The sequence below is a fragment of the Cottoperca gobio genome, unplaced genomic scaffold (genome assembly GCF_900634415.1).
Source record: "Cottoperca gobio unplaced genomic scaffold, fCotGob3.1 fCotGob3_30arrow_ctg1, whole genome shotgun sequence".
Lineage (NCBI taxonomy): Eukaryota > Metazoa > Chordata > Actinopteri > Perciformes > Bovichtidae > Cottoperca > Cottoperca gobio.
Window position 1 is genome coordinate 853,623 of NW_021166920.1, and position 14,576 is coordinate 868,198.

At 42.1% G+C, this 14,576-nt stretch overlaps 1 protein-coding gene across 1 annotated transcript; it reads right to left on the bottom strand.

Annotated features, from left to right (window-relative positions):
- Nucleotides 1–6,974: 6,974 nt before the first annotated feature.
- On the bottom strand, nt 6,975–14,559 carry wdr83os (WD repeat domain 83 opposite strand). The gene is made up of 4 exons (XM_029427359.1): nt 14,390–14,559; nt 13,070–13,175; nt 12,398–12,495; nt 6,975–7,353 (listed from the first exon to the last, which is right to left on the bottom strand). The coding sequence occupies exons 1-4, from the start codon at nt 14,437–14,439 to the stop codon at nt 7,287–7,289; spliced, it is 321 nt and encodes a 106-aa protein (XP_029283219.1). The 5' UTR covers nt 14,440–14,559; the 3' UTR covers nt 6,975–7,286.
- Between the last annotated feature and the right edge of the window lie 17 nt (nt 14,560–14,576).

Here is a 14,576-nt window from a genome sequence, read left to right on the forward strand (position 1 = left end):
ATGTCGGTAGGGACGTCTCAAGAAATGTGTAAGTTGTCGACATCAAAGTCAAACTTGAGACTCGAACTGGACTCGTCTGCTGTCAGACTTCCTGCAGACTTGAAAGCTTAAGTTTAAAGCTTAAAATTCAGTTATTTCTTAGTGTTTTCGGTCATTAATGGATTTCTGGATCTGGATATTTCATGTTGCATGTTTCATGTTCACATTTCTCTGCAACATTTGAACACACGGCTGTTCTTGGTCTGGATCTTGACCGCTGAGATTCCTGCAATGATGTTGAATTAGTGCATCAATCTTCATATCAACAGCAAGTGCAGTGGCTGATCTGCTTCACCAATCCTGTTTCTGAGCCACTTTGTCTTTTGCTTTAATATTTAAGATGTTTTGCTTTTATCCAATCCTCATCTACTTTATTGTTTATTTAAGATGCGGAAGTTAGCACGTCGCTAACATGCTTCCATTCTGTGGGCAAAGTAACCACAGTATGGACAACTTGCTGGATTGTGTTGCAAATCAATTTACAGTAACCTTATGCAGCGCACAATGCTCTGTGTATGTGTGTGTGTGTGTGTGTGTGTGAGTGTGTGTGTGTGTGTGTGTGTGTGTGTGTCTTCAGGCTACATGCTACCCTGCACCATCTATTATTCAGCAGACACACACTCTGCTGGCCTAACAACCTGCTGAAAGCAGAAGGTAACAATCCCTCTATGCTCTATGTGTGTGAGTGTGTGTGTGTGTGCGTGTGTGTGTGTGTGTCCCTCTCTCTCGTTTCCTCCCATTTCTTCACCTCTCTGCAGTTTCTTTCTGTTTTGTTTTCTTTCTCTGTTTCTGTTTTGTCTTCTCCTCCTCATCTTCATGGATTTTTCTTTCTCCCTCACTTCTTCTGACACAGTCTCTTCCACTCCCCTTCTCTTACCTCTGGCCGTATCCCTTTCTTCCTCCACCTCACTGCAAACTGTAAGTCACCCCTTCCTTCTCTTTGCTCTTCTTTACCTCCTTCCATCCCTCACTGTCCTACTGCAATCTCTCCTCACTTTCTCTCTTTCCATCTCCCACTTCACTATTCCTTCTTCGTGAGAGAGAAAGAAATCGGAAGCAATTAGAGAGCAGAATCTTTCTGGCAACAGTGTTATTGGTGAGCGCTGCACAAATGTGTGTGTGTGTGTGTGTGTGTGTTCCTCTCTCGTTAATTAAAATGGCTTTCTGATGGCCACAAACAAGGCCTGCCATGCCAAATACAGTGACCTCACACACACACACACACACACACACTCTCTCTCTCCTCTCTCCCTCTCTCTCGCTCACACACCACACTCCCCCCCCCTCTCTCTCTCTCTCTCTCTCACACACACTTTCTCTGTCTCTCTCACTCTCACTCTCTCTCACACACACTCTCCCCTCTCTCTCACACACTCTCTCTCTCTCTATGTTGGTCTCTCTCTACCTCGCTCTCTCTCTCTCCTCTCTCTCTCTCTCTCTCTCTCTCTCTCTCTCTCTCTCTCTCCCTCTCTCACACACACACACACACACTCTCTCCCTCTCTCTCCCTCTCTCACACACACTCTCTCTCTCTCACACACACTCTCTCCCTCTCTCTCTCTCTGTCTCTCTCTGTCTCTGTCGCTCGCTCTCTCTCTCTCTCTCTCTCTCTCACACACACACTCTCTCCCTCTCTCTCCCTCTCTCTCACACACACTCTCTCCCTCTCTCTTTCTCTCTCTCTGTCTCTCTCTGTCTCTGTCGCTCGCTCTCTCTCTCTCTCTCTCTCTCTCTCTCTCTCTCTGTCTCTCTCTGTCTCTGTCGCTCGCTCTCTCTCTCTCTCTCTCTCTCACACACACTCTCTCCCTCTCTCTCTCTCTCTCTCTGTCTCTCTCTGTCTCTGTCGCTCGCTCTCTCTCTCTCTCTCTCTCTCTCTCTCTCTCTCTCACACACACACTCTCTCCCTCTCTCTCCCTCTCTCTCACACACACTCTCTCCCTCTCTCTTTCTCTCTCTGGTATATATTTTCCTATTTTTAAAGGCTGCATCAGTAAGGTGGTGTAACTTTCTGAACTCACCAGACTGTTCTATGTTATTTGCCTTTATCCACTTCGTCATTATAGTCACATTAATGATTAGTTATCAATATATATCATATCACTCCATCTGCTTTAAGGTGGCTCTGAGGGTGCAACAACTTTACAAGCACATTCACCAAAGACAGTGCAGTTGATGGATGATGTATATCATTTTTCCGTGTGCAGTTTCAGGAGTCAGTAGAGAACATAAATAAGAAGGTAGATCATGTCATTCTTCCTTATAAAGACCAATTTACTAATGTTATTGTCCAAATAGAAGATACAAGGACAGTTGTCTGCCGTAATATAATATCTGACTTGGCCATTGTGGAAAACATTACATCATTTACCTTTTATTGAACGTTTTCAAGAGATACCTTGCCAAGAGGACAACATAAAAAAATACAAACAACATTAACAGGTTTAGACAACTGTCACACTATTATCATATTCACTTCAAATTAAATTAAAACAATACATTTAGATGCAAATGCTGAATCCAACCATCTATCTATCACCACAACACATCATAAAGACGGCAATCTACTATTATAATTGCTAATATAATCACAGTATGAATATTAAAATACATATACATTGTATTTGGTTACAGGTGTGTGTATTAAAGGGTATTAAGAGTGCGATAGAAAATATTAGGATCATTTTAAGCAACTACGCTGAAGCTGCAGGACCAATGTCACAGGGATCAGACTTCTTCCTTTAAAATCTCACCTGATAATACAGGTGACACTGCCGTGCACACTAACAATGTGTGCATGTGTTAGCGCTTCTGTAAGGATTTTCAGTCTTTGTGTATCATTTTATGTAGCAAGCGTCTCTATTGTGTGTGTGTGTGTGTGTGTGTGTGTGTGTGTGTGTGTGTGTGTGTGTGTGTGTGTGCCAAAGGATACCCGACTCAGCATCTTCCCACCAACAGCGCTGGTGTTCACATCCAATAATAACACCTTGCTCCTGAAAATTAAAGCCTGTAGCCAAACATACACTTTTTCTCTCTCTCTCTCTCACATACACACACACACACACACACACACACACACACACACACGGGATTCAAATATTGCAGAGGTACAATACCGTTTAACCTCATTTGAGGACACAGAAAACAACCGGGTTGTTGTACTGCAGGGACTTAACGGGGTTCAGCAAGCACACACAAACACACACTCACACACACACACACACAGGCACTAGTACACACACTGACAAATGACACATGGTGCAGTGTTGAGGCTACAGAGCCAGTAAACACTTCAAGATTCAAAAAACATTATTGTCTATCACTTTATGATATAAAATCGTCGTAGGGCTCACAAACCACATGAAAACATACACTCATGTAAGACTCGCATACAATGACATTAAAACAAACAACTCCATAAATAAATAGGAGCATGTGGACATGTATTTGACCTTGTATAAATGGATATTGCCGTGTGAATTAAAGAGTTTGTGTGAGTTCTCTATTCGGACAGAGGTGCTGTGAAGCAGCTGTCTGGTGGCAGGAGCTGCGAGGACTGATGAAGGGTCTTGATTTTGGTTGCATGCTTGATGATTCTTGTCCAGGATGCAATGTGCTGATTCGATGAGTGACCGGTATTGTTCTGATAAAGAGTTCTGTCTGACATTGAAACCTTTCAGCATCTACACGAGAAACGAGCGTCGGCACCTTGCATGGTGTCGTACAGACACCGCCTGAAGGTAAAGCACTGTGAAGTCTAAGAGTCTAAAAGGTCCGCCTGTTGATTTTGAGTTCAAGCTGCTTTTTCCTTGACCCTGCCACTGTTCAAGTGTTGCTAAGGCCATCTAAGCAACGTGTACCCATCAACATTTGCTTTCCTTTAATTACAGGCTGTAAAATGTTCAATCAATCAAATTTTATTTTACAGCCCAATATTACAAATTAGCCTTAGAGGGATTTAAAATCGGTACTGCATACGACACCTTCTGTCCTTGAGACCCTTGTAGCTGACAAGGAAAAACTCCTTCTATTCACCTTCTAGATTTTGACCTTTGACCCCTATTGAATCAGAGAGGTCAGTGATGGTTTGCTCAAAGATTGTGTGAGTTTCACGACACCCATTGGTTTGTGGACTTCGAGTTCAGAGTTCAAGCCATCAAGTTCTAAGACGTCTATTTTACACTAAATGGGACCTTAAATTACTTAATGAACATCATGTTGTATTGAATTGAAGACTTGAAACCATAAAATATACCCAAACTATAACCATACAATGTTTACTGAGGTAATAAACAAGTGAGACGTCGGGTCATTTTCTCATAGACTTCTATATAATCTGACTTCTTTTTGCAATGAGTGGAGTCGCCCCCTGCTGGATATTAAAGAGAATGCAGGTTTAAGCAGAATTCTAATAAAATGCGTTTTGTTAATGACATTTTATAGGTTAATCTAAAGTCTACATATGTTAACCTTTATTCATCTTAAATGCAAGTTGTCACATCAAATATGTCTTCATTTTCAAGTAGCTCCGGTTAACCTGACAAGGTAATGTGCAATACATCCGTATATCTACTCAGAGACTTTGAGCTTTATGTCTGGTCAACATTCTCCTTGTGATGCACCATTTTGGAGTATACTTGTTCTTAAAAGCAGAGTGTGACCTGCTTCCTGACTAACAAACACACCCTGACTCAAATGACAGATGTGACAATTATGTTTAATAGGTGACATTGGAGATTATCTCCCAGAAGAGACATTCACATCTTCCTGCAGGAGCCAGGGGACTCACATAGACTGCATAACTAGGCAGAAGAAATCTAAATGCACTTTTCAATTCTACACAACCAAGAAAATAATTATACAATTAATAATGCCATTCAAATGACCCACATCTTTAATAACCTGGTCATCAAACTTCCTTATTATCCCGACGCCCAATACTTTTAAACTGGAAGAGCCCATAACCTCCATCCCATGTCAGGATCAGGGATATAATGATTCATCTTAAAGGGCCAGTGCAAAATATTTAGGGGATCTATTAGCAGAAATGGAAAATAATGTTCATAACTATGTTTTCATCAGTGTATAATCACCTGAAACTGATAACCATTGGGCTTGTGTTACCTTAGAATGAGCGCTTCATATTTACATATTGAGCAGGTCGTCTTCCACAGAGTCCGCCATGTCTACAGTAGCCCAGAGCGGACAAACCAGTCTCTGGCTCTGCATGGGGCAAGGACGTCTTGTAACGGGAGGGGTGAGCGGAGCGGAGTTCAGTTGAGTTATAATCTGCAACCTGAACACTAGATGTCTCCAAATCCTACACACTGTCCCTTTTAGGAGCAATAATGATGAATTTAAGAAAGTCTGGATATCTTTTCTTATTTACTTTGATAATCTTCTCTGTGTGAACTACTGGGACACCCCTTGACTTGAGTTGGAATGACCCATGAGAGTCTAATGCTGGAGCAGTTTGTTTAACTGTTGTCCTTATTGATTCAAGTTGATTCATTGATTTAAAGTGTAAAAATATTCAATATGTTTATTTGAATGCATGTTAAAAGTGGAAATGTAAATAAACAGATTTTTAAAAGCTATTCCTGATGCCTTTCAGTTCAACCACGAGAGGTTTAAGAGGGGAAACATCCTTCTAATAGAGTTTTAACACCTTTCATCGACAGACTAATTAGTGGAGGCCGGACTCATTCATTAGAGACTCACTCACATGTGAAGCTGTTGTGCCCTCTAGTGTTGCCGAGTGAGAAGGAGTGTGTTTCATAGTAGTCTCTCTACACTCTGCTGAGATTCAGCACAGCAGAATATGGAGATTAGATTTAATTAAAATCGCCTCCAGCCCGTCGTCACCCACTGAACTTAAAATATACATTCAGCAAACTGTGACAGTTTTTAATATCCAAATGATGCAGCCCAACGATCAATGTAGATGATAACTGCTGACTCGGGACACATTCAATATCCTCTTTCTCTGATAGCAATCAACAACAAATTCAGCTTTATGACTGGGGCAGTCAGAATTAAAAAAAACACAACAATGGGATAATGGGAGGTGTTTAAGTGCTCCCCAAAAAGGAGAGTTAGCACAAACTCAGGAGGAAACAAGCTGGAGTTTGCTGACATGGTGGCTGCAAGCCAAGCAGCCAGAGGAGCTGCAGCAGAGCCCGGCCTGGGGAGACATGAGTTACCGTGTTTGTTACTAAATCACTAAATCAGTCTCACATCCGGCTGACTCCCCAGCTTCATCAGCATGCACACGCACACACAGTTAAAGCTGTGTGTGTGTGTGTGTTGTAGAGCAGAAAGAGCAGTGCCCTTACTAGACGAGAGGCTGGAGGGGGATATACGTGTGTGTGTGTGTGTATGTGTGTGTGTGTGTGTGTACCAGACAGAGAAGATGAAGGGAACCCTCTCACCAGACCGACGCCTGCGGTTGTGTGCACTACAAAGGACATGAAAGCTCACACAAGACTTCAATAAGGAAGAATTCTGTAAATGAAAAGGAATCAAATGTGTATTTGTTTTTACCTTTGAGCAACTTCATATCTGATATTCAAGACTGAAAACTACCTTTATATAATCTCGTGATTTACTGTGAGACGGGCTTCATGAAGCGTTCAAGTCATAAATAAAAACTAGTGTTAATAGATGGCACCATCTGCTCCATGTGCCTTATTGTTTGTTTTAATATATGTAGAGAAGCAATACTGAGCGATTTATCTGCTTAAATAAAGTAAACTGTATTGAACTGATAACTTCAGTTACATATATGAAGTTATTTACAGAAGTCAGAAGCTCTCAGAAATATGAGAATCCCAGTTGTAATTTGACACAAACAGTATTTACAGGTTACGCTATACGAGTAAATAATGTAACTTTAAATGTGATAACACGTTTTTCCAAAGACAAATTAATGCAAGTAGTTCCTTTTAAAATTGTGCAACTTTATTTAAAGACATCCTGCAACAGATCAGCCAAACAGTGCATATTTAAAGTTTTCATTAACAAATAAAGTTAGAAAAGGATAAAAAGAGAATAACTTGAGAACATTGATCTCTCCGTCTTGCCGTAGCGTCCTCTTTACGTCCGCCGCTCCCGGGCATCTGTTTCCTCTCCTCCTCTATCATATTATCTTCCTTTCTGTCTCTGTTTTTCCTTAATGGTGGCCAGGGGGGCCAATCAGCTGTTAACTCCAGCATCCACGATTCACTTGCTCTTCTGTGATTGGCCCTTGGTTACCATGGCGGTGACATTGGCTGTGGGTTCTGGAGGTAGGACATCACAACAGCTGAGATGGAAAGCCTGTAGAAAGCACGGAAAACGTCAACATTTTGCTTCCTTAGCTTGAATGTTGTGTTCAAAACTACATAGTGCTGCAGCAATAATCCAAAGGAAAAGTTCCCGTTGGGAACGAGAGCGATGTTAAGACCCTGTCACACATCTCCGTATGACAGAAACGTATGCTGGCGTATATGAAAGTTTGTCAGAGTCCAAATACGTCCAACTTTTCATCGGATCGTAAAAGTGAACGTATACAGATACGCATGTCTAACCTGTTGATAGAGTATCACTTACTAATACACAATGTATCAGACGAATACCCAACGAATGAATAAGATACAAAAATATGGCGTATACAAAATATCGGCAACACGCTGGTGTACGTTGATATAAGGTAAGGTATAAGTAGTGTTCGTTAAGAGCAGGTGGTGTTACGCTGGTGTACGTTGATATAAGGTAAGGTATAAGTAGTGTTCGTTAAGAGCAGGTGGTGTTACGCTGGTGTACGTTGATATAAGGTAAGGTATAAGTAGTGTTCGTTAAGAGCAGGTGGTGTTACGCTGGTGTACGTTGATATGAGGTAAGGTATAAGTAGTGTTCGTTAAGAGCAGGTGGTGTTACGCTGGTGTACGTTGATATGAGGTAAGGTATAAGTAGTGTTCATTAAGAGCAGGTGGTGTTACGCTGGTGTACGTTGATATAAGGTAAGGTATAAGTAGTGTTCGTTAAGAGCAGGTGGTGTTACGCTGGTGTACGTTGATATAAGGTAAGGTATAAGTAGTGTTCATTAAGAGCAGGTGGTGTTACGCTGGTGTACGTTGATATAAGGTAAGGTATAAGTAGTGTTCATTAAGAGCAGGTGGTGTTACGCTGGTGTACGTTGATATAAGGTAAGGTATAAGTAGTGTTCATTAAGAGCAGGTGGTGTTACGCTGGGGTACGTTGATATAAGGTAAGGTATAAGTAGTGTTCATTAAGAGCAGGTGGTGTTACGCTGGGGTACGTTGATATAAGGTAAGGTATAAGTAGTGTTCATTAAGAGCAGGCGGTGTTACGCTGGTGTACGTTGATATAAGGTAAGGTATAAGTAGTGTTCGTTAAGAGCAGGCGGTGTTACGCTGGTGTACGTTGATATAAGGTAAGGTATAAGTAGTGTTAGTTAAGAGCAGGTGGTGTTACGCTGGTGTACGTTGATATAAGGTAAGGTATAAGTAGTGTTCATTAAGAGCAGGTGGTGTTACGCTGGTGTACGTTGATATAAGGTAAGGTATAAGTAGTGTTCATTAAGAGCAGGTGGTGTTACGCTGGGGTACGTTGATATAAGGTAAGGTATAAGTAGTGTTCATTAAGAGCAGGTGGTGTTACGCTGGTGTACGTTGATATAAGGTAAGGTATAAGTAGTGTTCATTAAGAGCAGGTGGTGTTACGCTGGTGTACGTTGATATAAGGTAAGGTATAAGTAGTAGTTCATTAAGAGCAGGTGGTGTTACGCTGGTGTACGTTGATATAAGGTAAGGTATAAGTAGTGTTAGTTAAGAGCAGGCGGTGTTACGCTGGTGTACGTTGTTGAACGCTGATGTTTTGTGCATGTTCAAAATTACCGGACGTACCTGATGTGTGCTTCATAAGATATGCAGACGTTACGTTAGACATACGTGAATACGGAATATATACGTGAATATTTACCTACATAAATATAGTACGTAAATACCTGCGTGAATAACTACGTGACTACGTTAGAGGTACGTTAGATATAGGCTACGTCGGCTGACGGTGAATCCTACAGCCAATGTATTGATAACGAGTGGATAACGTATTCCTACCCGATGTTAAGATGATGCCTGATGACGGAGTAACTTATTAAACGTGTTTCTACAGTACAGCTAGCGTTCAGCATGTTAGCCGTTCTCCAGCATCAGCATGACGTGAACCAGACGGCATTTTAAATCGAGGTGTAAACGGTTTTGCTTACTTAATGTTTTGTCCCGTTTGTATTTGTTGTGGTTCAGCAGCTTTGCTGGTGTGACATAAAAAAAAAAATACTTCTTGCCTATGAAGCAGAAACGCACTCCAGTTGGCTTTTTAATTATTCAACCAGATATTTTGCTGACAAGTTTGGCTTTTATGAAACAATGAGCACCGGTCGAATTAGCTCTGACGCAGGTATAAAGAAGTTATCTGTGGGCTGATGTGACATGCGTGTCCTCCTCTCTCTCCTGTTCAACAACACGGGATACTTACATCATCCATGTCCCAAGACTGGCCTTGAACCAGCTGCTTTACACACACGGCTGGTGCATTCAGTTCATTCTCTGACATTACTTGCTGAGCCAAACATTTTGCGTTACTAACCAGGAGTGCATCAAGCTCGTCTTTAATACAACCACATCTAGACAATTGACCAGAAGGTTTTTCCTCATTGCAGAACTGTCTGCGGCTCCTGGACAAGTGCCCGACTGTAGTACTCTCTTATAAGCAGATAGAAATGTAGCACCGCTGGAGGTCACAGTTAAAAGCTTTTGGACATTAGAGTTGGCTCAGCTCAGCGGCAGACAGAAGAGAGTCTAACCTACAGATTTAAAGATGAATAATGCAAGACTTTAACATGAATCCAGAGTGCACCGAGTGCACAAAGCACAGAGTATACAGAGTACACCGAGTGCACAGAGCACACCGAGTACACCAAGTGCACACAGAGTGCACAGAGTACACCGAGTACACAGAGTGCACCGAGTATACAGAATGCACAGAGTATACAGAGTGCACAGAGTATACAGAGTGCACAGAGTATACAGAGTGCACAGAGTATACAGAGTGCACAGAGCACAGAGTACACAGAGCACAGAGCGTACACAGAGTGCACAGAGTATACAGAGTGCACAGCGTACACTGAGTACACAGAGTATACAGAGTGCACAGAGTACACAGAGTACACAGAGCACAGAGTACACAGAGTGCACCGAGTACAGAGTATACAGAGTACACAGAGTGCACCGAGTACAGAGTACACAGAGTGCACCGAGTACAGAGTACACAGAGTGCACCGAGTACAGAGTACACAGAGTGCACAGAGTGCACCGAGTACAGAGTACACAGAGTACAGAGTATACAGAGTGCACAGAGTGCACCGAGTGCACAGAGTGCACCGAGTACACAGAGTGCACAGAGTGCACAGAGTGCACCGAGTATACAGAGTGCACAGAGTACAGAGTACACAGAGTGCACAGAGTATACAGAGTACACAGAGTACACAGAGTACAGAGTATACAGAGTGCACAGAGTACACAGAGTATACAGAGTGCACAGAGTACACAGAGTATACAGAGTGCACAGAGTATACAGAGTGCACAGAGTACACAGAGTAGAGTGCACAGAGTATACAGAGTGTACAGACTGCACAGAGTTCACAGAGTTCACAGAGTGCACAGAGTACACAGAGTACACAGAGTACACAGAGTGTACAGACTGCACAGAGTACAGAGTTCACAGAGTACACAGAGTACACAGAGTACACAAAGTACACAGAGTGCACCGAGTACACCGAGTACAGAGTATACAGAGTGCACAGAGTGCACAGAGTATACAGAGTGCACAGAGTATACAGAGTGCATAGAGTATACAGAGTACACAGAGTACACAGAGTGCACAGAGTGCACAGAGTGCACAGCGTACACAGCGTACACAGAGTACACAGAGTGCATAGAGTATACAGAGTGCACAGAGTATACAGAGTACACAGAGTGCACAGAGTGCACAGCGTACACAGAGTGCATAGAGTATACAGAGTGCACAGAGTACACAGAGTGCACAGAGTACACAGAGTGCACAGAGTGCACAGAGTGCAGAGTATACAGAGTGCACAGAGTACAGAGTATACAGAGTGCACAGAGCACAGAGTACACAGAGCGCACCGAGTAGAGTATAGAGTACACAGAGTGCACCGAGTACAGAGTACACAGAGTGCACCGAGTACAGAGTATACAGAGTGCACAGAGTATACAGAGTGCACAGAGTATACAGAGTACACAGAGTGCACAGAGTGCACAGCGTACACAGAGTACACAGAGTGCATAGAGTATACAGAGTGCACAGAGTACACAGAGTGCACAGAGTACACAGAGTGCACAGAGTACAGAGTATACAGAGTGCACAGAGTACAGAGTATACAGAGTGCACAGAGCACAGAGTACACAGAGCGCACCGAGTAGAGTATAGAGTACACAGAGTGCACCGAGTACAGAGTACACAGAGTGCACCGAGTACAGAGTATACAGAGTGCACAGCGTACAGAGTGCACAGCGTACACAGAGTGCACAGCGTACACAGAGTTCACCGAGTACACAGAGTGCACCGAGTGCACAGAGACATTAGATTAGCAGAGAAGCAGCCTCGCTCTGATCAAAATGCTTCAATATCAGGATTCTGACGAGAACGTTATTGTGATATCAACATATAGCAAATATATGCGACATCAAATAAATCAATGTGATTAAATGTGTTGTGCTATTATGAAATATATGCAAATGTATTCACAAACGTAACACTTTTAATAACTAAATATGTTCAGTTTTAATTACAGTTTGCTTAGAATCATTAATGTGGACAAGGTGACTTTTGTTATCGTATTGTTTTGTCCAAAACCCAAAGACGTTTTAAATATGATTATAAAACTGATTTAAAAAAAAAAACAGAAAATCTTCATTGAGGCAGAAAACAGCATGTTCTGATATTTCTGAGTGAAAACTTACTTTAATGATTACTCGATTATCAAAATAGTGCACAAATATTTTTCTGTCGATCGACTTATGGCGGCACTAACTGCGGCTTTAAAACAATAACGTGATCATGTCTTCAAGATTCCACTGAAAGTCAGTCAACTACAATATTAAATTTTCTCCAAGCTTCAGTTTAGACACAATAAGATAGAAATGTAAAGTAAAATCACTTTTCCCTCATGAAACGCTGCAGTGCAGAGATGCGACAGGATTCAGGTATTGTAAGTGGGGAGACATTAGTGTGATGCACAACTTCCTGTATGTACAAACACGTGGTGCCGTAAACTCACATGAAGCTGCTCATCATCTGTTTGGTGTCCTCCGAGCTTCTGGAGTTTGCAAAACTGATGAAAGAGCAGTAGACTGCGATCCAGGCACACCACTTCAGCTGAAACACACACACACAAACTTGTGAACGACATTTATCAACTATAGTGTTGTCCAGCTATTTACATCACAGGTCATTCAGCAGACGCTCTTATCCAGAGCGACTTACAGTGAACTAAGTGCAGGGACAGTCTCCCTAGAGCAGCTCAGGGTTAAGTACCTTGCTCAGGGGTACAATGGTGGCAGCCTGATATTGAACTCATGACCTTCTGGTGTTCTGTTTGGAACACCAGAACACTAGGCCATCACCACCCAACAAGTAAAAGTAGTTCTTAGTTGATGGACAGACAATCAAGTAAACCGATGATCCACTGTTGGACTGTGAGCTGCTGTCCCCTCTGTGTTGTTCATTGTGTCCGTAGAGCTCAAAGTCGACAGATGCTCTTCATCCTTTCATCTGAACAGGTGAGTTTACCTTTAATCTTCTAAATGGAACGACTGGGCAGGACCAAGGTCTACCATTCAGGGGCAACACCCCTTTAGTGCGGATACACAGAGGCCAAGGGAGCGATAAGAGGTTGTGTGTGTGTGTGTGTGTGTGTGTGTGTGTGTGTGTGTGTGTGTGTGTGTGTCACCTTGAGCATCAGTCCACACATGCTGAAGATCATGCCGAGTAGGTTCATGTAGTCGGGCGTCGGGTCCTCCAGTGTGGGATTAGCATCTGTGCTGGGAGGCTTGTACCTGCAACACCGCAGATATGACAACATAAATGTTAACCAAAAACACAAACATCAAATTTATGCATTATATTATTATTATGCATTTTTCCAACATAGAGCTGCAACTCAGTCGATCGACAGAAAAATAATCACAAACTATTTTGATAATTGCTTCATTATTAAAGTAATGGGTTTTGGACTAACAAGACAAGACAAGTACAGACTTGACCTTTTATCAACCAAGAAATCAATCGATACTGAAGATACACGTTAGTTGCAGCCCTTATGTTGAACAACATCTCATTCCAAAACCATGGACATTACTCTCCTGCTATAACATCATCTACTGTTCTGGGAAGAACACCATATTTCAGAACCTGGCTGCAGGGATTTACTACCATTCAGCCAAAAGAGCACGAGAGAGATGACCTTATGTCCCAATCAGTGTCAGTGTTACGGTTCATTTTGTTTTTAAATGAAAAAGGTATGGTTTACATTGTCTGCTACCTTGTCATTTGCTAGTGCCTTCATCATTTCAAGTGTGAATTGTAAACATAAATTATTATTTGTATTCATCCCAAAGGTGTTGGATGGGGTTGAGGTCAGAGCTCTGTGCAGGACAGTCACGTTCTCCAATACTGACCTGGGAAGACTATTGAAGACTTGAAGACTTAGTGCAAAGGGGCATTGCCACATAGAAACAGCAAAGGGCCCTCACTAACAGGTTGTCACATTGTTGGAAGCATACTAATATCTGATACTTCCCTGGAACCAAGGAGACTAGTCCAAACTATGAGCCTGTTTAGCACCAGATTGACTACAGTTGTCTTTATGTCTGCAAAGATGTCAGAAGACAGTGGTTTATTTTCTTGTCCCTTGAGCAAAATGTTCTGTGGCAACTCACTGAAACAAGAGGGAGACTTGCTAACTGGCCGTTATGAGCCAAGGGCAAATAGCAATGAAACCATGAATGAAACACAGATGGAAAAACAACCCATATGCTCAATTATAAGCTGTTTAGTGACAGATTACTTAATCACTAACAGCCGACTAAATATTGCGTAATTATCATTAATTTGTGCGTGTTCGGTGGTGTATAAATCCCTCAGATAATCTCTAATCCCTTTAAAATATACTCATGATTTGTGTTAAAGGTTAGCTAGTTAGCTGTTAGCTAACGTTAACCAAGCTAATTCCATCGAGAACAACTTCTCTATTTCTGTACAAAAAACTCACCGTAAAATCTTATTTTGTCTCCTCAGGTCTGACATATTGTTGGAAGACATAATGTGTCACAATTCCCACCTGGGATGGTTTATTTATCAAGAAACGTAAACTCCCGTGAGCGAAAGACAGCTGATCGGCCTTTTCACAAACGGAGTAGAGGGACCAGCCATATCCGGTGAGTTTCAAAATATAAGCG

What these genes read in the sequence shown, in the direction of transcription:
- wdr83os (XM_029427359.1), bottom strand. Translation starts at nt 14,439, where the DNA reads ATGTCTTCCAACAATATGTCAGACCTGAGGAGACAAAATAAGATTTTA. An exon ending in AGACAAAATAAGATTTTACG is followed by an intron (nt 13,176 to 14,389) that starts GTGAGTTTTTTG and finishes GCGGTGTTGCAG; the next exon opens with GTACAAGCCTCCCAGCACAG. An exon ending in TGTGTGGACTGATGCTCAAG is followed by an intron (nt 12,496 to 13,069) that starts GTGACACACACA and finishes TGTGTGTTTCAG; the next exon opens with CTGAAGTGGTGTGCCTGGAT.